The sequence below is a fragment of the Coenobita brevimanus genome, chromosome 49 (assembly GCF_032717465.1).
Source record: "Coenobita brevimanus isolate Jiangsu-jjx chromosome 49, ASM3271746v2, whole genome shotgun sequence".
NCBI lineage: Eukaryota > Metazoa > Arthropoda > Malacostraca > Decapoda > Coenobitidae > Coenobita > Coenobita brevimanus.
Window position 1 is genome coordinate 1,751,170 of NC_137002.1, and position 20,016 is coordinate 1,771,185.

The window sequence follows — 20,016 nt, forward strand, 5'->3', positions numbered from 1 at the left end:
ATGGATCTGCCCAGCCAGACAGGCTGGGGTTGATCAGCAGGAGCAACAACCACTATGTAGACATTAAACTTGTACAAATATCAGAAGACAGTGTTGAATATGCAGTATTGTGCAGTACAAAATAAATTGTGTGTACTGTGGAAGTGGTGCTATGATGCCACCTGTGTAACCTGGAATACAACTATACTGGCTTTACTCTAACTTGGTCTGAAATTGCCATCTTCCCATCTTGTATGGTGCATTGTAGCAGTAGGTTAACACTGCAAGATAGCACTAGTCACAAAAAAGTGCCAAGAAAAGGAAGTAAGCCATATCAGTGTCATTTTCTGCCACTGACATGGTTGAAATAAACTGCAAAGGGACAAAAATCTGGACCAATTTAGAGTAAACACAGTATAATTGACATGCAGTAGACAATGTTGGTGTTAATAGGATGTGTTCTTATTTTTTCCAGTTGACTAAAGTGTTTTCGGATGATGAGGCCTTGATCAACAAAAAAGTCCCTCGTGAGCTTCTGTTACAGTGAGTACAGCACCTGTATATTCATTAAGTTTTAAATGGTCTAATGTGTGCACGCTTCAGCCTTGAACAACTAAAGGTAGTCCTCCGTGCTTTCATATCTTTAGCAGCCTCTCTATTCAGTCCCTTTACCCTGAGGTCACAGTCTATAGTCTTTTAATTTTGTTAACCCCTTGACGCTGGTGACATTTATTTATATTATGGTAGGTGCGGTGCACACCATCCACTCACTCGATGTAGTGCTGCTCTCGGGAACTGCCTTTTCCTCTCTTCCATCCTTCATTCCCTCCTCCTTCTGCCTTTCTTTTCTTCATTCTTTCCTCTTCCTTCAGTCTGTGGGTGACTCGACACTGAGTGACAAACCAAATGGTTTCCTGCATACCAGGAAACCATTTACTACTTTGGGTGTTAACCATATAACCAGATTATGGTGCCTGGTGGTTTTGTGGACAATTAAGGAGCTCCAGTTGGATTGAGCCGGTGCAGGTTTATATCCAGTGGGTGATTTATTTTACTGGTTTATTTTATTTACTCATGGAAGTATGCTGTAGTTATCATTATTTACTCTGTATGTGGCATATTACAAATGTACAGTATTTCAGCTTCTTTACCACCTGTGAGATTGAATGAGCAGACAAGGTCAGGTTTGGTCTGGGGTGCAGGAGTTACAGAAGGTCAGGAACGCTGTTTTAGAGACAGTTCAGAACAGTCAGTGCTCAGTAATATAAAGTGCTCATGGCTTTGTACTTTTAAATAGCGTCTAATGCTATAGTGTAATGGTACGGTATCTCTGGGTGACAGGGGTGGCACAGCAATATTGTGCACTTGCCATCATCCTACAGTACCTCAGTAAAATATGGAATATCTTTATGTGTATTGTTCATTATCATCATCATCATCATCATCATCATCATGGCCTTTTTTTCCTTATAAGGACAGGATGAAGTAGGATCCAGAAGCAAGGAAGGAGAATTCATGAAACCGGGAGCATTGTGTGCAGCATGCCCAGTGAGATGGTCCTGCCATTCATACATCAAGCAGGCCCAGGGAATCCTGACTTCACTTCACAGCCTACACATCTGCATATTTTTTTCTCTCTCTCTCTCTCTCTCTCTCTCTCTCTCTCTCTTTTTTTTTTTTTTTTTTTTTTTTTTTTTTATATAGATGTGCTTCATATCCACATTCTAGATATAGTCAGTCCATGAACTGTCAAGCTAAGTAAGAGTTGTCAGTCCATTATAATGTGTTCCTGCCTACATAGAGTAACTCAACCAACAACTCAGTCCCATTAAGTTCTGTGGGCTGATCAGTTTCCCTACCTTGCTCTTCACAGACCTATTTGCCATATTCATCCACCTTTGTTTATATATACCCGGTACTGTATATATCTGGATCCATTCAAGCTCTTAAGAATGTATTCAAATGGATATTACTGTACACTACTTTATTCTCTGTCTTTTTATTTTAAATTTCTTCAGTTTGATGATCTCTAATTATTTTTGCTGTATTAAGTTTCACTTCCTGAGTCTGATGTATTTTATAATTTTATTCTTGTTACCACTCAGCAGCCGTATTAAGATCAGGACACCATAGTGGTGGAAGGGTTAATGATGGATGTGTATTACCCCTTGAGTTCAAAAGGTCTCTGCTGAGTTAATAAACCACATAAATGAAACTAGGAAAGATATTTTTTCTCTGATCTACAAGCCAAAATCCATTCTTATCTCAGTTTCCAATTCACCCCCCACCCCCACCATCACTGGAGCCTTTGGGCATGTTCATAGAGGGTTTGAGTTGCCTAGAAACAGTCCATACTTCCTCCTACATGTTGTTTTTGTTGCAGTACCAGGCACATCTGAATGTGAACTTGGCAAACTGCAGGCTGAAATCACCTTCTGCTGGCTACCGTCCTCCTTGCAGATGATAGGGAAGGAGTTGGAGGACATTTGTATGTCAGTGCCATCATGTTTCTCACCCACACCCCTTGCTTAGTGAACGTAACATACAATTTTTAATTGACAGTATTTTGTTCATGGATCCCTGGAGCATCGTTATCCATCCATCCATTATCCAATCCTACGCTGCCCCATGAGGAGCATAGGAGCCCAGGGCTAGGCAGTTGGTCCTGACATTTAAGACGAGAGTGACCAGCCTCACTCATCCCTGAGTGGCAATACAGGAGCAATCAACGCCAACCATCCCTTGGGTTTAAACCTGCGCAGGGTCAATCCGACAGGAGCGCAATAATTACCCACTAAACCACCAGGCGCCAAAAGTTGGTTATATGGTTACCACCCAGCATAGTAAATGGTTTCTTGGTGTACAGGAAACCTGGCTTGTCACTCAGTGTAGAGTCACCCACAGGCAGAGGGAAGAGGAAAGAATGAAGGAAATAAAGATGGAAGAGGGAGTGTAAAGTCACCCTTAGGCAGAAAAAAAGGAAAGACTGAAGGAAAGAAAGACAGAAGAGGATGGAAGGAAAGAAGGATGGAGGAGAGGAAAGAGCAGACACCCGAGAACAGCACTACATCGAGTGAGTGGATGGTGAATGTCCCCACCTACCACAAAGCATCGTTATATTAGTGTTATTTATTTATTTACTGATTTTTTGTAAACTTTCATCCCTGTCCCCACCCTCTTCAACCCCCACCCCTTTATTTAATCCTGGATGTGTTCTTGTCACCAGTAGCGCCTCCTAATAGCCTGACTACTGCCTAAAGTCACCAAAATAGCAGCCCTTCCTTTATTTGAAATGTGGGACATCAGAAGGTTGATATAGGGACACTACCAGTCTTGCATTATAAGTCTCTCACACTACAACAGATTAATGAAAATATATATAGGTTGTATAGGGAGAGTTCAGTGCAGAAGTTCATCTAAATTCACCGACTACCCCGCCATATCTGCTTCTAACATAGGGCTTGTCCCTCACTTTATATCCTGATGCATCTTATAAAAAAGAATTAGGTGATGTTTCGTTGTGTTTCGTTTCGTTTTTAAAGGGTCCAACAGGCTTGCATGCGTCGGCCTTGGTCAACTAATGGTGGCTCTCCATGCTGCATGATCTCTTGCAGCCTCCCTGTTCAGTCCCTTAACCCTGAGGTCACACTTAATGACCTCGTTCCATGTCTTTCTCGGTGATGCATCATATAAAATAGAACAGTGTGTGGACAGAGAAGCATACCAAACTTCTCTAAGCTTGGAAGTATTAGCCAGCAGAGTTCAGTATGAAATAGAAGGGGCAAACTTTTATTGTTAACAGTACATACAAATAAACAACACAATGCCTACCTCTTGTGTTGATTACCATATGACCACCCCATTTAAAATATTTCCCTAGAAATACTTGTACAGTACTCCCTTTTACATATCGGAAATTTTGTGCGGATGTAAGGTTTATCATCCCTTCACAGTACGATTTTTTTTTTTTTTTTTTTTTCTGGTAGTATCAAACGCTGTGGTAGATGACATTCCACACAGATCAAGTTTGCGGAAAAAATTGCTTTGTTATACTGCGTAGTCGTCCCTGTTGGTAGCTAGGCTGCCTCGAGGGTTTTCGTGTTTGATGTAAAATAATGTGTTAAAAATTTATTTCAGTATTTGTATTGTCATGTTGATTTTTCCCCCCCTCCTCCCACATTAATGCAAACCCCTTTTTTACAGTTTGCTTTCATACAGTATTTGGATACTGTGTCAGTGTACCTCTCCAAATTATGGTTTCTGTATATGTATCTATATATCTGTATGTGTGTGTGTGATTTATATATATATATATATATATATATATATATATACATACTGTATATAACAGTAATCCCTCCAATATCCGACGTAATAGAGCCAAAGGCATATCCGAATATTGGGCCCCAGCCTCCTGGACTTGTACTTATGGACCCTAACTCAGAAAAACACCTATACAACTCCCTGTGGACATGCATTGCATCTATTTAAGACCCAAATCACACCAATAAGAGACATAAAAGACTGAAATAAATGCAAAGGAACCATAAAATGAGGTTTTAGAGGTGAGTTTATACAATATTAAACATTCTGGGTACTGACAAGTCCCTGGTTCCTGGACTGGTTTGAACTGCCAGTTTGCAGTCCACAGTTAATCCTCTGCACTCTAAATTCTAATTTCTTAACACTGCACAGCACTGTAAATTCCTGTGTGTTCTAGTGGTGAGGTATTGCAGTTTATTCACTGTTTATTCACAAAAAACAAGCACCTGTGGCTTGCACTGCTATGAGCATCTGCTCTCGATCGGAGATTGGCTGTGACTGTTGATGATGGCGGGGTAACAGAGTTGCCAGATCGCAACGGCCACATTACCAATCTCCTCAACTTTCATTACCAAATTTAACTTTTCATTACCAAATTCGTAAAGCTAGCATTTATTCTTCACTAATTATATATACAAGTGGAAATACATGTAATCACTCTCCTTATAATTAACACCATGTTGATTATTTTCACGCTATGTAGGGTAGCAGATTAATCAGAGAGAGCAAACAATCCACCATCTCCATCCTGTGTATCCTCATACATGTGAAAAATCCATTTGGTAATGCATTATTCTGATTCATTACCAAATTAATTTTTCATTACCAAATTGGCCCACACTTGGTAATGAAAAATACCAAATGGCAACCCTGACAGGGGAGGGGAAAGGGAGAGGAAGGAAGGGGTGAAGGGACCATGGTGTAACAGCTGTTCGGCGCCACGTGGCAATTTCAAATTACAAGAAGGGAAAAAGTCAGATTTTTTTCGAATTTTTTGCAGTTTGGCCCATTTTGGGAATATTGGATCCCAGGATGATTATGTCCGGTTAGTGGGGATGTTCGGATATTGGGCGTTCGGATATTAGAGGGATTACTTATATATATATATATATATATATATATATATATATATATATATATATTTATATAATTTTTTTTGAGTAGAGGAAGGGAAGAAAAAATTCATACACCAGATTACAGATGTCCCCCATTCATTAAAACAAGGGGAGATGAAAATAGGTGTGATACATAATTTGCATGTAATACTGTGTAAACAATTGAATGTAGAGGTTTATGAGAGTATGCTGGCTTGCTTTCTGTGAGAATGAAAGCATTGAAAAGGTTCAGCAAAAGGTGGTGGTCAGGAACAAGTTCCTGAGAGCTGTTGAAACAGGAACTCCAACTCTACCTGTCACCAGTTTGCCATCCGCCTCAGGAGTAATTTTTCATGTTTTGCTGTTATCGAAATAAATATATATAAATTTTTAAAGGACTCAGAGAGCTAAGGGGGGGGCCCAGGCCCAGCCCCCCCCCCAGGCACGCCCCTGTATGTTACTATCAGGTTACCCTCCCTTCAACTCACATTGCTCTCGTTCATATACCTCTCCACCCTGTCCTTGCTCTCCCCCTCCACCTCACCGACGTAAACTTTCCAAGTCAGTTGTTTTGCCATGTAAACATGAACATTTTGCAGTGTGTTCATAACTGGATGTTTTATAACCTTCATCATTTTACTCCACTAACTCATGTTCTTTTGCCACTCTAATTTGACCCTTAATTTTGCAATGTTGTTGTATCCATATATGGTATCACTGTCAGCATACTCATACAAGTTATGTACTTTTGCCACACCAGAGCAAGTCCTAACTTTAGCTCACTTTTTGTGCCTAGGTGCCATAATGTTGTGCTGATGTACTGTACATGTCTGACTGACATGGATCTTAACTTTTGCAGGGTGTTTTCATACCTGGATGTAGTGTCACTATGTCGGTGTGCTCAGGTGTCTCACTACTGGCACGTTCTAGCACTAGATGGGTCCAATTGGCAACGCATCGACCTCTTCAATTTTCAGACAGATATTGAGGTGAGGAAAGACACATCTTGGTGGAAGGAAATTTAACCCTTTTCTGCTTGGAGGACACATTGTTAGTAGTCATTTTATACTTATCCTTTGACTGTAATATTTTTTCTGAGCTAAACAGTCATCTGGTGTTAGACTGGATGGACTGCTGTACCTATTTAAATCAGTGTCAGTAAAAGGTTTAATTCAAGACTGTTTTTATTCACTCTAAGTGCCAAAATTGCTTTCGGTAGAATTCCCCTCGTTGCATCCTGAGGTAGGAGTAAAAAATCAGAATGGTTGTGATGCTGCTGATGTTTTGCTTTGCTTCTCAGGGCAGGGTGGTTGAGAATATAGGGCGTCGATGTGGAGGATTCTTGAAACAGTTGTCACTTCGGGGTTGCCAAAGTGTCAACGATGCTGCCCTCGTCACATTCGCTGACATGTGCAACAACATAGAGGAGCTCAACCTTAACAACTGCAATAACATCACAGACAAGTAGGTATCATAGCTGCCTGTTTTGTGCATTTACATCTGAACACCATTGACCATGCAAGAATATAGGTAATTTCACATAATGGCAACTCTCCATGTACAGTATTGTGATCTTGATCCATTTCCTTACTGTAGTGTAAGTGCTGTATAGTAAATCATCTCTCTATGTTGGTGTTCCAGTTTATCACAGATATTTCCTCACCATCTGTCTGGTAAATTAGAGGAAACTGGCAAATCAGATTGTTAGGTGCTAGTGAAACATTAGTAGGCAATTTTCTTTTAACTCACTGGGGATTGAACAGAAAAAAAAAGAAAAAAAGGCAACATGTATTGAAGGCTTTTTGTACATAATTGAAGAACTCTGTCAGCTACTCAAGGATTTGAACCAGCGTTTTCCCTTTTAAAAATCACCCCATGATGATGATGAAACTCTACTGTCTTGCTACCCCAGAACCTGCACAGCGCTGAGCAGACATTGCCCTCGGTTGGTTCGCCTAGATCTGGACTCTTGCTCCCAGATCGGAGACATTTCCCTCAAGGCGCTGAGTGACGGCTGCCCCAACTTGGAGTGGATCAATGTGTCCTGGTGCAACAACATTACACAGAATGGTGGGTGGATTAAAGGTGCCGGAGAAATCAGGGATGAAGAAGAAGAAGAAGCACAAGAATAACTCTTTCATTCCAGTGGTATAGTTGCACCCTTATGAACTGATGAGTTATGCATTTTTTGAGATCTCTATCTATCTATTGTCAGGTGCCTTAATCCCAAAAGGGGTGGCCACAAACAATTTACCTCCATGTTGTCCTGTCCACAGCCATTTACCTGCCCTCCTTCAGGCATACATTGCCCTTTCTCATGCATCTCTTCATTTCATCCCTCCATCTCAATCTAGGTCTCACCCTCCTCCTCTTCCCTGCTGCCTCACTTACATACACTTTCCAAGTTAGTCTCTTATTCTCCATCCTCTCTACTTGGCCAAACCATCTCAGAGTATTTTTCTTAACACTTTCATTCATATCCATATCAGTGCATGTTTTTTTAGAAACATTTCTTGGCATTTCAAAGTTACATGTACAGTATGCATCATGTATTAACCCACCATGTGCCAGCTATTTTTAACCCTATAGGTTACCCCAATGCTGGCCGTTTTTCGACCTCTCTCTCTCTCTCTCTCTCTCTCTCTCTCTCTCTCTTTTTTTTTTTTTTTTTTTTTTTTTTTGCTAAAATTATAGATTTTGATGTGGAAACAACGAGTTTCACCATTAAAATGCTCACCGAGGCTCAGAAATGGGTTTTATTGAGTCCGCATACTCGTATACAGGTATATCCGCTCTCTCACACTCACCATGTAGGTGAGAGAAAGCCATTTTCTGTGGCAGGCATAATCAGGTATTTATGCTGGGAAGGTATAGCAATGTTCAGTGCACTTTTCTGATTACTTATTACTTCAGCGTCTGTCACAGTTTGCATGTCTTTCTCACTGTGAATGCATTATCTTACACTTACTTGAAGATAGGTACAACTTGACTTCATTACGTACAGTCCTGGCTCTTACAAGACGGTATTTACAACTTGACCACTATATAGTCCTTACACTTACAAGGAAATATTTACAACTTACACATACATGAAAATACAGTAATCCCTCCACTATCCAATGTAATAGAGTCAAAGGCATGTCCGGAAAGTGGGCCTCTGACTGCTGGACTGGTACTTAATGACCCTAACCCAGCCTAACTTTGAAAGCCACCTAAATAACTCTCTACTGGACATGCATAGCATTTATTTAAACCTATTTAAGACCCTATTCACACCAGTAATGAACATAAAGCATGAAATAAATGAAAAGGAACCAGAGAATGAAGAAATAGAAGTGAGTATGGAAAATACTTAGGCCTAGCAGTGTACAGGGTACTGAACTTACAGCTCATCTATGGCCACCTCCTCTAACTCTCTAAGGCTCTGGTAGTTGTGAAAATGCTCTTGAAGCACGTACAGTAATCTAGTGTTGTGCTACACTTAATTCTTTGCACTGTGAGTTATAATTGTTTAACACTGCACATTCTTCTTAACCCTTTCAGGTTTCTGGCCTGGGCAGTGTTTGTCTGTGTCAGAGTCAGCCACTCACACTAACGTACATCTTTGCAGCCCGATGTTTAACTTTGATCGCTCTGTGTAAATACACTTCTCATGATAGAATGTTGGTTTTGGTGTCATTTTAAAGCTGAACAGTTGTACTTTATCGTAGTATGTTCAAAAAAGGAGAACAAAGAAAATAAAATGTCACAATCATGAGTTGAAGTTAGGCGAAAAGCAAAAATGTTATACCTTGCTGTAGAAAAATATTCGGCAAAAAATAATGAGTAAAGATATGTAAATTTGGTTTAAACCATGCAAAAATACAATAAATTACCTTTACAATGATATATAGATTATGGTAATACTTGGATTTCATTGTGCGGTAAAGTGAAAGGAAAGAGATGAACAATTTTATTTTAGTCTCTGCCGCATATTCACTTCGCGGTTTATTCTTTGATCGGTCAGTGTAAAAACACTTTTTATGATAGGATGCTGGTTGTGGTGTTATTTTGAAGCTGAATAGTTGTACTTTATCGTAGTATGTTCGTAAAATGAAAACAAAGAAAATAAAAAGTCAAAGTGACGAGATGAAGTTAGGCAAAAACCAAATATTTTATACCTTGCTGTAGAAAAATATTCACCAAGAATAAAGTTTATAAAGAAACAAAACCATGAGTCAGATCAGCTGTGCAGTACCGCCACACATAGAGCAACCATTCCGTGACATCATGCCCAAACCTCTTTGTTATGATGCGTAAATGCGATTTATGGTGAATATTTTACAAAAGGTTATTAAAATGACGATTAAAAGCGTCATCCGAATCTCTGAGGTTGGATTTGAAATGACGATCGAAATAGTCATCCGAATCTCAAAGGGTTAATTGAACCACGCCAGTGTCAACCGCCAGTTTCAACCACCACTTTGCACTCCACACTCACTCCACACTTAATCTTTTGCACTCTAAATTCTAATTTCTTAACATGCACAACACTGTAAATTCCCATGTGGTCTAGTGGCGAGGTATTGCGGTTTATTCACTGTTTATTCATAAAAAAATGAGCACGTTCGGCATCAGTTACGATGGACCTCTTCCCTGAACGAAGGTTAGGCAGTAACTGGGGACAGAGTTGCCAGATCTGAACTTGGTCACATTACCAATCTCCTCAACTTTCATTACCAAATTTAACTTTTCATTACCAAATTCTTAAAGGAAGCATTTATTCTTTACTAATTATATATACAAGTGGAAATACATGTAATCACTCTCCTTATAACTAACAGCATGTTGATCATTTTCACGCTATGTAGGCTAGCAGATTAATCAGAGAGAGCAAACAATCCACCAACTCCATCTCGTGTACCCTCATACATGTGAAAAATCCATTTGGTAATGCTTTATTCTGATTCATTACCAAATGAATTTTTCATTACCAAATTGTTCCACATTTGGTAATGAAAAATACCAAATGGCAACCCTGACAGGGGAGGGGGAAGGAAGGAAGGGGTGAAGGGGCCATGGTGTAACAGCTGTTTGGCGCTGTGCGGCAATTTCAAATTACGGGTGGGAAAGAATTCAGATTTTTTTTTTTTTTGGGGGGTTCTGAAGGTCCAGGCCCACAATGTTCGGTAAGTGGGGAGTCCGGAAAGTGGGCATCCGGAAAGTACAGGGATTACTTTACAAAATGCCTTCACTATGTACAGCACTGGGTGTGGCACACAGGCAGAATGAGGCAGAGCGAGCATGAGGAGGGGAGTGAGTGAGTGTATGGCCTTGACAGCCTGGGGGATGGTAGAGGAACAATTACCATACATGCCTGCGAATTTTTACCTGCGAATCTTGAAAAATGCGGTCACAGTGAATTTTTTTACTTTAAACTGATTTAAAACAGCACTGGCACTGGCCGCGGAATTATGTCAGGCCGTTTTAAAACAGCACTGGCACAATGCAGGTTAAGACTTAAAGGCATTGGTATAAATTACTAATTTAATTAAAGCAGTTGGATTGGTACTGTGACTTATCAAAATTAAATTCAACACCCACCATCCCAAATGTGGGCATCTTTAGTGCATTAGCAGCCTTGGTAGAAGGTGATATGAGATACTTAGGAACCATAACGAGGTAAAAATGTGTGTAAATTTCACCGTAGCCATTGCTTTGTTGGTGTTATAGTCACTGCTTCAGTCTTTGAATATTTGAAGGTCATGAGTAAGAAATATTTAAAGGGCAGGCACTGACTGTGTTTTATTCTGGGTAATGTAGGATTAATTTCTTCAGCTTATAAAGGATCTTTCATAGTGAAGGGGTTAGAAACAGTCTGCAGTATTTTTGCTTCATTTTGATGTCTTTTTTGTTACGTTCTTACTAACCCCAAATGTCTCTGCTCGGCTAAGGTGGAGACCTCATTTAGGGAAGGACTAAACTTAAGTAAGTTTGTGTGCTTGCTGTCCTGTAGGAAGCTCATTTTCATCTGACGGAATTGGACCACTCCCACGTCTCATATTATTTTATGGTTTCATGACCTTCAGTGAACTCCAATTATGAGGTAGGAATGAGATATCATGCTTTCTAGTCAGATTTAAACTTGCCCATCAGCTAAGCTGTAAAGGGGATGGGGATCTTTGTCAGGTGAGAACAAACTTGCTGTACCATCTCTTTTCCTAACTCAATCTTCCCTGTATTTCAGTGGTTAATTATAAGATAGGAATGAGTCTGCGTGGATACTAGTCACATTTACCCTCCAATCTGACTACACGTGACCATCAGCTAAGCCGAAAAAGGGGTTAGGGACCTCTGAGAACATGCATGCTATAAAACCTGATTCTTCAATGCACCCTTCCATATTTCTCAGTCATTTATGATCTAGGAAAGAGTTTCCTTGGTTGCTAGTCAAATTTACATTTCATTCTGACTACATTTGACCATTAAATGAGGTGGAACTAATCTTTTGTCATCGTGAGAAGAAACTTGCAGTACCACCCGTATCTGCGACTCATGCTGCCCTGTGTTTCCTCGGTAGGTGTGGATGCGCTGGCCCATGGTTGCACTAAATTGAAGTGGTTTGTTGGGAAGGGACTCAAGGCTATGACAGACACTGCCCTCATCTCATTGGTGCAACACTGCAAGGACCTGGAACACATCAACCTTCATGGATGCTCGGTTTGTGCATCGTGAATCCTGTAACTTTGGATGACAGTAGTTCATCCATTTTATCTCAGCTGAGATTTCCTTTTTTCTTCATCTTAATTCCCACAGCTCAGCAGAATTAGACTACTGTGGGTTTAAATAATTTCCATAGCACTGTTTTTGTGACTAAAGTCACGCAGAGTTCTGATGTTAACTTGTAGTACAGCATTCAAGATAAAAAGATTGCAGTTTAAGGTCAGGTTAAATTGGACAGAGTATAGTTAAATGCAATGAATGGCTTAGAATCCTGAGATGTTATCAATGTGTAAACTGTGGACCTTTGTATGAAGAATTGTGTTTCTTTATTTAAAAAAAAAAAGCCATGTCAGAAATTCTTTTCCAGTGCTACCGAAATATGAATTGGGAAGAAGTGTCTGTAGAGAGAACTGTGCATGTGAAACTAAGAGTGTTGTAGTATTGGACATGCATATTGTGTGTTGTGTCTGTGTATACCATCAGTATAAATCATTGTGTACATATGCAGGCATAAGGGCATATATCCATTTAAGATTTAATTTCTTATGCCCTATGCACAAAGGGTGGTTGCATTAGGTGAGAACTGCCCCAGCATCCACCCTGTGCAAGATCAACAAAATCTATCTATCTATATCTATATACCTAGGCTGCTTCCCCCAAGGAAAGGGAGGTAGCTGAGACAGGACGACACACACCCCATTTACTCGTCCATTCAAACACATTCATTCACATCTTAGCCTCAAAGGGGAGAATGTACTGATCCTCATCGCACCACACCGCACAAGGGTCAATTGTGCAATGCAGTCAGTGACATCCGCAGCAGGGCCCGACAGCAGAGCTGGTTTACCCCTGCCACGTCATAACAGACCCATCCCCTTACCCGCACCTGACCTGAAAGCTGATCAGACCAAATGTGGGAGAATATCCCCTCAGGGTTGCATCATCACTTATTCATTCACAATTTCTCTCCATTTATTTCTTTCACGCACAGCCACTCTTCCTTTCTCAACAGACATCCCTCTCGCATCCAGCGCTCTCTTCACACTGTCCATCCATCCTATTCGTGGTCTTCCTCTCGGTCTTACACCTCTCACATCAAATCTAGTTATCTTTTTCACCAATCGGTCATTATTCGTTCTCTCCATATACCCAAACCATCGCAACACTCTCTGCTCAACTCTACCAGCCATCTTTGTCAAAAAGTGAGATGTATGACGAGGACCTAAAGCAGCATTTTAACATGGACTGTCTGTAATATAACCCTTTCTCCACAGGCCATCACAGACAGAGGGGTGGTTGCGCTAGGTGAGAACTGCCCCAACATCCGTTACCTGTGCCTGATTAACTGTGTGCACCTCACTGACACATCCCTTGTCGTCCTCTCACAACACTGCACACGCTTGGAGACCCTAGAGGTGGCTGCGTGTTCTCTCTTCACAGACAATGGGTTCCAAGCGCTTGCCAGGGTGAGTTGTAGTCAGATTTGTTTGTGGTGTTTCGTTGAGGTTGCAGATGAGTTTCAGTTGCTTGCCAAGGTAAATATTAAATGGATGTTTTGTAGTGCAGGCACTTTTCTTTATGTCAGAGTTTTGTGATGAACAGTATTGTACCTAAACTTTTTTCTTTTCCTTTTTGATATGGTTGGTATTATTAGTGGTAGGTGGGGGCACTCACCATCCATTCACTTGATGTAGTGCGCTCTCAGGTGACTGCCTTTCCTCTCTTCTTTCCTTCTTTCCTCCATTCCACTTCTGCCTTTTTTTTCTTTCGTCTTTCCTCTTCCTTGTGTCTACACTGATTGACAAGCCAAATGGTTTCCGGTACAACAGGAAACCATTTACTGTGCTGGGTGGTAACCATATAATCAAATTATGGCGCCTGGTGGTTTAGTGGGTAATTAAGGCGCTTCAGTCACATTGAGCCTGTGGAGGTTTCTATCCAAGGGGTGGTTGGGGTTTATTGCTCACGTAATGCCACTCAGGGATGAGTGAGGTTGGCCACTTTTTTCTTAAATGTCAGAACCAACTTGCCTAGCCTCAGGCTCCTATGCTTCTCCTAGGGCAACACAAGATTAGATGATGAATGAAGGCAGCTTAGCCTTATAGGCAGTGTTGGAACTTCTTCAGGAGTTTCCTGTTTTTCTGAGTTTACTGTGGATTAGTAGCATAGTAAGAATGGCAGAAATGGTGGATACTTAAAGCAAGGCCTTATTAGGCTGTATTTACTTCATTGATGTGTTTAAAGTACTTGCCAGGGGAAGACTGTTAAACATTTTTATAATATTCCCTGTTATTCCTGTCAGCTGATATGATATGATGATGATGTGGCCTCAGGGTCATCTGGATGTAAACCTGGTGGACTGCAAGCTAAAGTTATCTGACTTCTGCAATCCATCCTCCTATTGGAGGATAGGGAAGAAACTGTTGGACAATTATATAAGCAGGCAGCAGAGCCACTCAGTCATATTGGTGCCACTGCAAGAAGTTATATTGGTATTAGGAGGGGTGTTTTATGACATAAATTTAGACTTGTAGAAGGTAAGTAGTTTGTTTTAATGAAATTCAGTTAAATTGTGGTAGGTGGGGGCGCTCACCATCCACTCACTTGATGTAGTGCTGCTCTCGGGTGTCTGCCCTTTCCTCTCCTCTCTCCATTCCTTCCTTCCTCTTCTGTCTTTCTTTACTCCATTCTCTCCTTGTCCTTCTGCCTACGGGTGACTTTACACTCCCTCTTTTGTCTTTCTTTCTTTCATTCTTTCCTCTTCCATCTCCCTATGGGTGACTCTACACTGAGTGACAAGCCTAATGGTTTCCTGTACACCAGGAAACCATTTACTACGCTGGGTGGTAACCATATAACCAAATTATGGCACCTGGTAGTTTAGTGGGTAATTACCGCACTCCAATCGGATTGAGTTATATCCAAGGGGTGGTTGGGGTTATTGGTCATGTAATGCCACTCAGGGATGAGAGAGGCTGGTCACTCTCATCTTAAATGTCAGAACCAAATTGCCTAGCTCCGGGCTTCTACGCTTCTCATGGGGCAACATAAAGTTGGATGGTGGATGGATGGATGGTAATTAAACTGTTCCCTGCTCTAGTCAGCAATTGAACTCATGTCCTTTTGGATAGTAAACTACTTCTTTAACCACTTGACTCTTGCCATGAGCTATGTATACACAGTGAAGGTGGTAGGTGGTGGTGAGCATCATCCACTCACTTGATGTAGTGTTGCCTACTTCTTCTTTCATTATTATCATTCTTTTTCTGTGTTTGCCCTCCTCTCTTCCTATTTCTCCCATCTTTCTTGTCCCATGTTATTACTCTTCTTTCCATTTCAGATGGCTTTACATCAAGTGTCAAGCCTAATGGTTTCCTGTAAGCCAGGAAACCATTTACAATGCTGGGTGGTAACCATATAATCAACCTTACGTATCCCTACATGTCAACAAGTGGGTTGGCAGAGGGTTAGCGCCCCTCCCCATAAAGAACTAACTCAAATGACCACCAGTTCCGGGATTATGGTGTCTAGCTATATAGATAGATAGAGATACAGAGTAAGTGTATGCATGTATGGTGTGTTCTCCCACAGACATGCCATATGCTGGAGAAAATCGACCTAGAAGACTGCGTGCTTATCACAGACACTACGCTAAGTCATCTGGCTGCAGGTTGTCCACGGTTAGAGAAGCTGGTGAGTATACTCTCATAGCTTTGGAGGCATTACTCTTGTGGCTTTGGAGGCTTTACTCTCATGGGCTTTGGAGGCTTTACTCTTGTGTTCTTTGAAGGTTTTCTTTCACCTCAGTCTAGGACTTTGGACTCCCAGCTACTTAATATCACTCTGATGATAATTTAACTTGTTTCCAGCTAACCCGTTAACTGCTCTATATAGCCTGGGCTGTTCCGAGTGCGACTGCTCAATACAGCCCTGGCTGCGCTGGTGAATTTCGAATATAGTGCCATGGTGACCAAGGCCGACCCATGCAAGCATGTTTGAACCTTCAAAAGCGAAACCGAAACTGAAAAAGAAAACGAAAACCATACATTCCAATAGGGAATCAGACACTTCGATGTTCATCCATGGCTTTACCAAGGTAAGTATTCAGCTAATATTTCGTTACTATATACCTTGGCATTTGTTCTCTCAATTCCTAAGAAAAAATTTGGGCTTTGAGAAATTTCATTTTTATCCATATGTCTGCGCACCACGGACATCTCCAAAAAACTGCCATGCGCAGTTAATGGGTTAATTGTCTTCATCTCCTTGCTGTTGAATAACAGTAGGTTCTTGGCAGAGCAAACACTATGGAGTACTAGGCCAGGGGATGAGCTGGGTGATCACTGGTGAGTGTTGTGGGAAATACTATGAGTTTGTGCACCTTATTTTAGCCCAGACTTTCATCCTTCTGGATCTTGGCACCACCTCATAAGCTTAACACTGTGGACTGTTTATTTTTCTTTATAGATGAATTTCACAGTAATTAACCAGATAGTTGGCTACTAGATAAAGTCATCCCTGATGACTGTCAAGATAGGGGTTCAAACCCTTATCATGTGCTTCTCCATACACAATTCATCCAGCCAACTATCTCTTGTAAGGTTAACTTTGTTAGCTTCCATATCTTTTGAAAAGATAATGATTTATATAATGTGCCTCATGTGGCCAATTGTCTTGTGACTCCAACATGAAGTTCATTTTCTCCCCCATCCTGCAAAAATATATCCCATCTATATCATTCCTTAAACTGCCGTTTTCTGGCTACTTCTTCTACCCACTTACAAAGACATATTCTCCATGTATTATTTCACAGACTCTCATTCTCATGTTGCAGCGTGGTAAATTCACTTCAGCCTTACTTTTGGTCAACTGTCTTGTGAACTTAACACAAACTTCACCTTTATCCCTTGCTTCCTAAGAGTATCCCATGTTTTAAATAAGATACTCAAGTGAAAGCAGACAAACACCAGTAGCTGTGCCATTAACTGTTTCATTGTTGTTGATATATTTAGGTATTATTTTTAGGCTAACCAGACAATTTTATTCACATAGACAAGAGATGTTCCAACTGTCAAAAGGTTATGTACTACTTCAGCTGACCCTTTCATAACTATGAACACAGGTAGGTACAGTATTTCTGTTCAGGACAGCACTGGACAGTTTTGTTTACCTGGGTAAATTTCTGGTAGTGAATGGGGGAATGTTGTTTAAGCAAACTCTCATGGTAGGGATTACTAGTATTTTCTTCTGTGTAACACCAGGCACTTGTACTAAGGTGAGAGTGATTCCATGGGTGGATCCAGGGATTTTGTTTGGGCAACACGCCTGGTTTATCATACTGAAGACTAGTTAGTATACAGTGCAGTACCTTAGATATATAGATCCATCTCTTACTGGTCTTCTTGTTTATTTTTTCCATACATATGTCATACAATCCATCCTTGGTTGACTCCAAACCCTAATTACTGTGGACAACACCTTGGAAGTGTTCGTAGATCTGCCTGTGGAGTCACTGGAACCTGAGTTTTGATAACCCTCTCATGGTTGAGATTGCTCTAATATTGTTTTCCAGCAAGTGCCAATTTTATTTAGCAGAGAATAAAACACAGGAGCTGAAGGGTGTTAGTATGTAGGGGAAAAAAAACTCTTTGCTTCTGCATTTACTGTATGCAGTCTCTGTCTTCTTTTCTAAGTCCTTCATATCCCATTGGCTATAATTTTCCTCTATCATCATCAGCATCCTGGCATTTCTTCACACCTAAGGATGGGATGAAGTTAACACAGTATCATCAGGTGTTAGCTTCAGAGTTTTTACAACCCTGAAAGTGTTAGTGTTGACAGGACTAAGACTCGACTAAATAAAAGCTGGAATGAGGTGTCTCGATCATGAGAGCAGCTTTTCCTCTCACAGTCTTGTAAATCTACTTGAACTTTACTTCTTCCTCAAAGTCTCCGTTGACCTTTACCTCGCCCATTGAGCCTGTTCAGCAAAAATTGCTTTGCCCTCAGAGTCTATCCCATTGTGAGCTGATCACAGACGAGGGCATCCGTCATCTTGGGGCCTCTGCCTGCTCAACAGAACACCTGTCTGTTCTGGAGCTGGATAACTGTCCCCTCATCACTGATGCATCACTAGACCATCTCCTCTCATGCCACAACCTTCAGAGAATCGAGCTGTATGATTGCCAGCTCATCACACGTGCTGGCATCAAGAGGCTTAAGGTACATTGGGTTGTAGAAAGTAGTCATAGGGGGGTTACGAGGAGGGGAAGACAGACACAAAGCATGGATGGTGAAACAGAAGATCATTGTGGTTTGCAGTGGCATGATATAGGTTAGGAGGAGGGTAGGACAGATATAAGTTGCAAACAATGAAACAGATGATAATGGTGGTAGACAGTGGCCTGGTATAGGTTAGGAGAAAGGTAGGATGGATACAAGGCACAGGTAGTGAAATAAGATGGTGGCTGTAGACGGTGACATGGTAAATGTTAGGAGAGTCAAGGCGCAGATGGTGAAGCAGAAGGGAGTGGCAGTAGACTCTACAGGTGGTGAAATATGATAGTGGTACAGTAGCAGACAGCGGTATGTTGTAGTTAGGAGAATCATGGCCCAGGTAGTGAAACAAAGGCAGTGGTAGAAGATGACTTCATAGTGAAAGTTTGATTATATAACTTATTATATATGCATTACTTTTCCTCTGTTTAGGATTTGGTCTTAAGTGTTAATGTGACTTACTTTTTCCTCCCCAGAGCCACCTGCCAAACATCATGGTGCAAGCATACTTTGCCCCCCAGACCCCCCAGCCGACGGAAGGAAGACCTAGCCAGCGCTACTGTCGTTGTTGTGTCATTCTCTGAGGCTACACTCACCCCTCACACCTCACACCACCAAACACACTCCTCATACACATGCACACACACCTCACAGACGTTCATCACCTTATATACTTGCATACTTATCCCCCACTCCTCTCTTTTTCATACACACAATGCCTCATATACATGCTCATGCCTCACACATGTATACTCATTCATCATCTTATATTCATGCATGTGCACATAACACATATTCATTCATCATCTCAAATACAGAGTGCTTTACAGACACACACATCACCTCATGCATACCATATTTGCCTTTCACATATACTATGTAGCCCCCAGTCATGCAAGATCTGCCATGGACCTCACACACATTTCATTTCAGTCAGCCTCATATATCACACTCAGTATCTCAGTATCATCTTGGCCACACAGCATCTTAACTATTCAGCATCCTCTCAGCATTCATACCCAGCTTTTCAAATGACCTCTGCACCTATTGTGAGCCTCATGTCTTTGTTAGAGCTGATGCAGTGATGGTACCACTAATCCAGCAATTAATTTTGCACACCTCCGGTTCAGGGACATATATTTTGTTTTAGTCTTGCTGCTTCCAGATAATATTCACTTGGGAGAGATTTGACAAACAAGAGGGGTTTGATATAGCGTCCATGAGCTGTTTCACCTCCCGAGTTGTCTCCTAAGCTGAATAAAACCATGTAGTAGCGCAAAAATACTCTACAAATGATGTCCCTGTGCTGTAGGTGGTTGACTTATGTGCTCACTTCTGACTGTAGATCATATACAAAGCCAGTCAAACCAGCACACCTTCTTGACCCCTATACAAGCCCATTGATCCTGCCTGCCCAAAGTTCAAGCATCGCATACACCAGCACCTAATTCAGGCTACCTACAAATCACCATGGCTGCTGTATGTCTGCTGTGATGATCATGAACCATCCACAAGTTCTCTTCTTCGAGATTTGAGTTATGGCGGCTCTTCAGGTTTGGTCCGGCATTTGCTTTGTAAGGTGGGTCTGATATGTTTAACTACTTCTCAGTTTAGAGCAGGGATACCCATTCAATAGCCAGTG

The 20,016-nt window shown here is 41.2% G+C and overlaps 1 protein-coding gene across 1 annotated transcript; it reads left to right on the plus strand.

The window, feature by feature from the left end:
* Positions 1 to 433: 433 nt before the first annotated feature.
* On the plus strand, positions 434 to 18,958 carry LOC145399515 (uncharacterized). Its single transcript, XM_080272119.1, has 9 exons — positions 434 to 522; positions 6,256 to 6,385; positions 6,697 to 6,860; positions 7,309 to 7,466; positions 11,956 to 12,095; positions 13,373 to 13,564; positions 15,690 to 15,791; positions 18,108 to 18,320; positions 18,851 to 18,958. Exons 1-9 carry the CDS (start codon positions 434 to 436, stop codon positions 18,956 to 18,958), a joined length of 1,296 nt encoding a protein of 431 aa, XP_080128245.1.
* The last annotated feature ends 1,058 nt before the right edge of the window (positions 18,959 to 20,016 follow it).

Excerpts from the sequence above, each read along its gene's own strand:
- LOC145399515 (XM_080272119.1), top strand. The coding sequence starts at position 434 with ATGTGTTCTTATTTTTTCCAGTTGACTAAAGTGTTTTCGGATGATGAG. Across the intron at positions 13,565-15,689 it reads GGTTCCAAGCGCTTGCCAGG|ACATGCCATATGCTGGAGAA; the intron begins GTGAGTTGTAGT and ends GTTCTCCCACAG. Across the intron at positions 15,792-18,107 it reads GTCCACGGTTAGAGAAGCTG|AGTCTATCCCATTGTGAGCT; the intron begins GTGAGTATACTC and ends CTTTGCCCTCAG.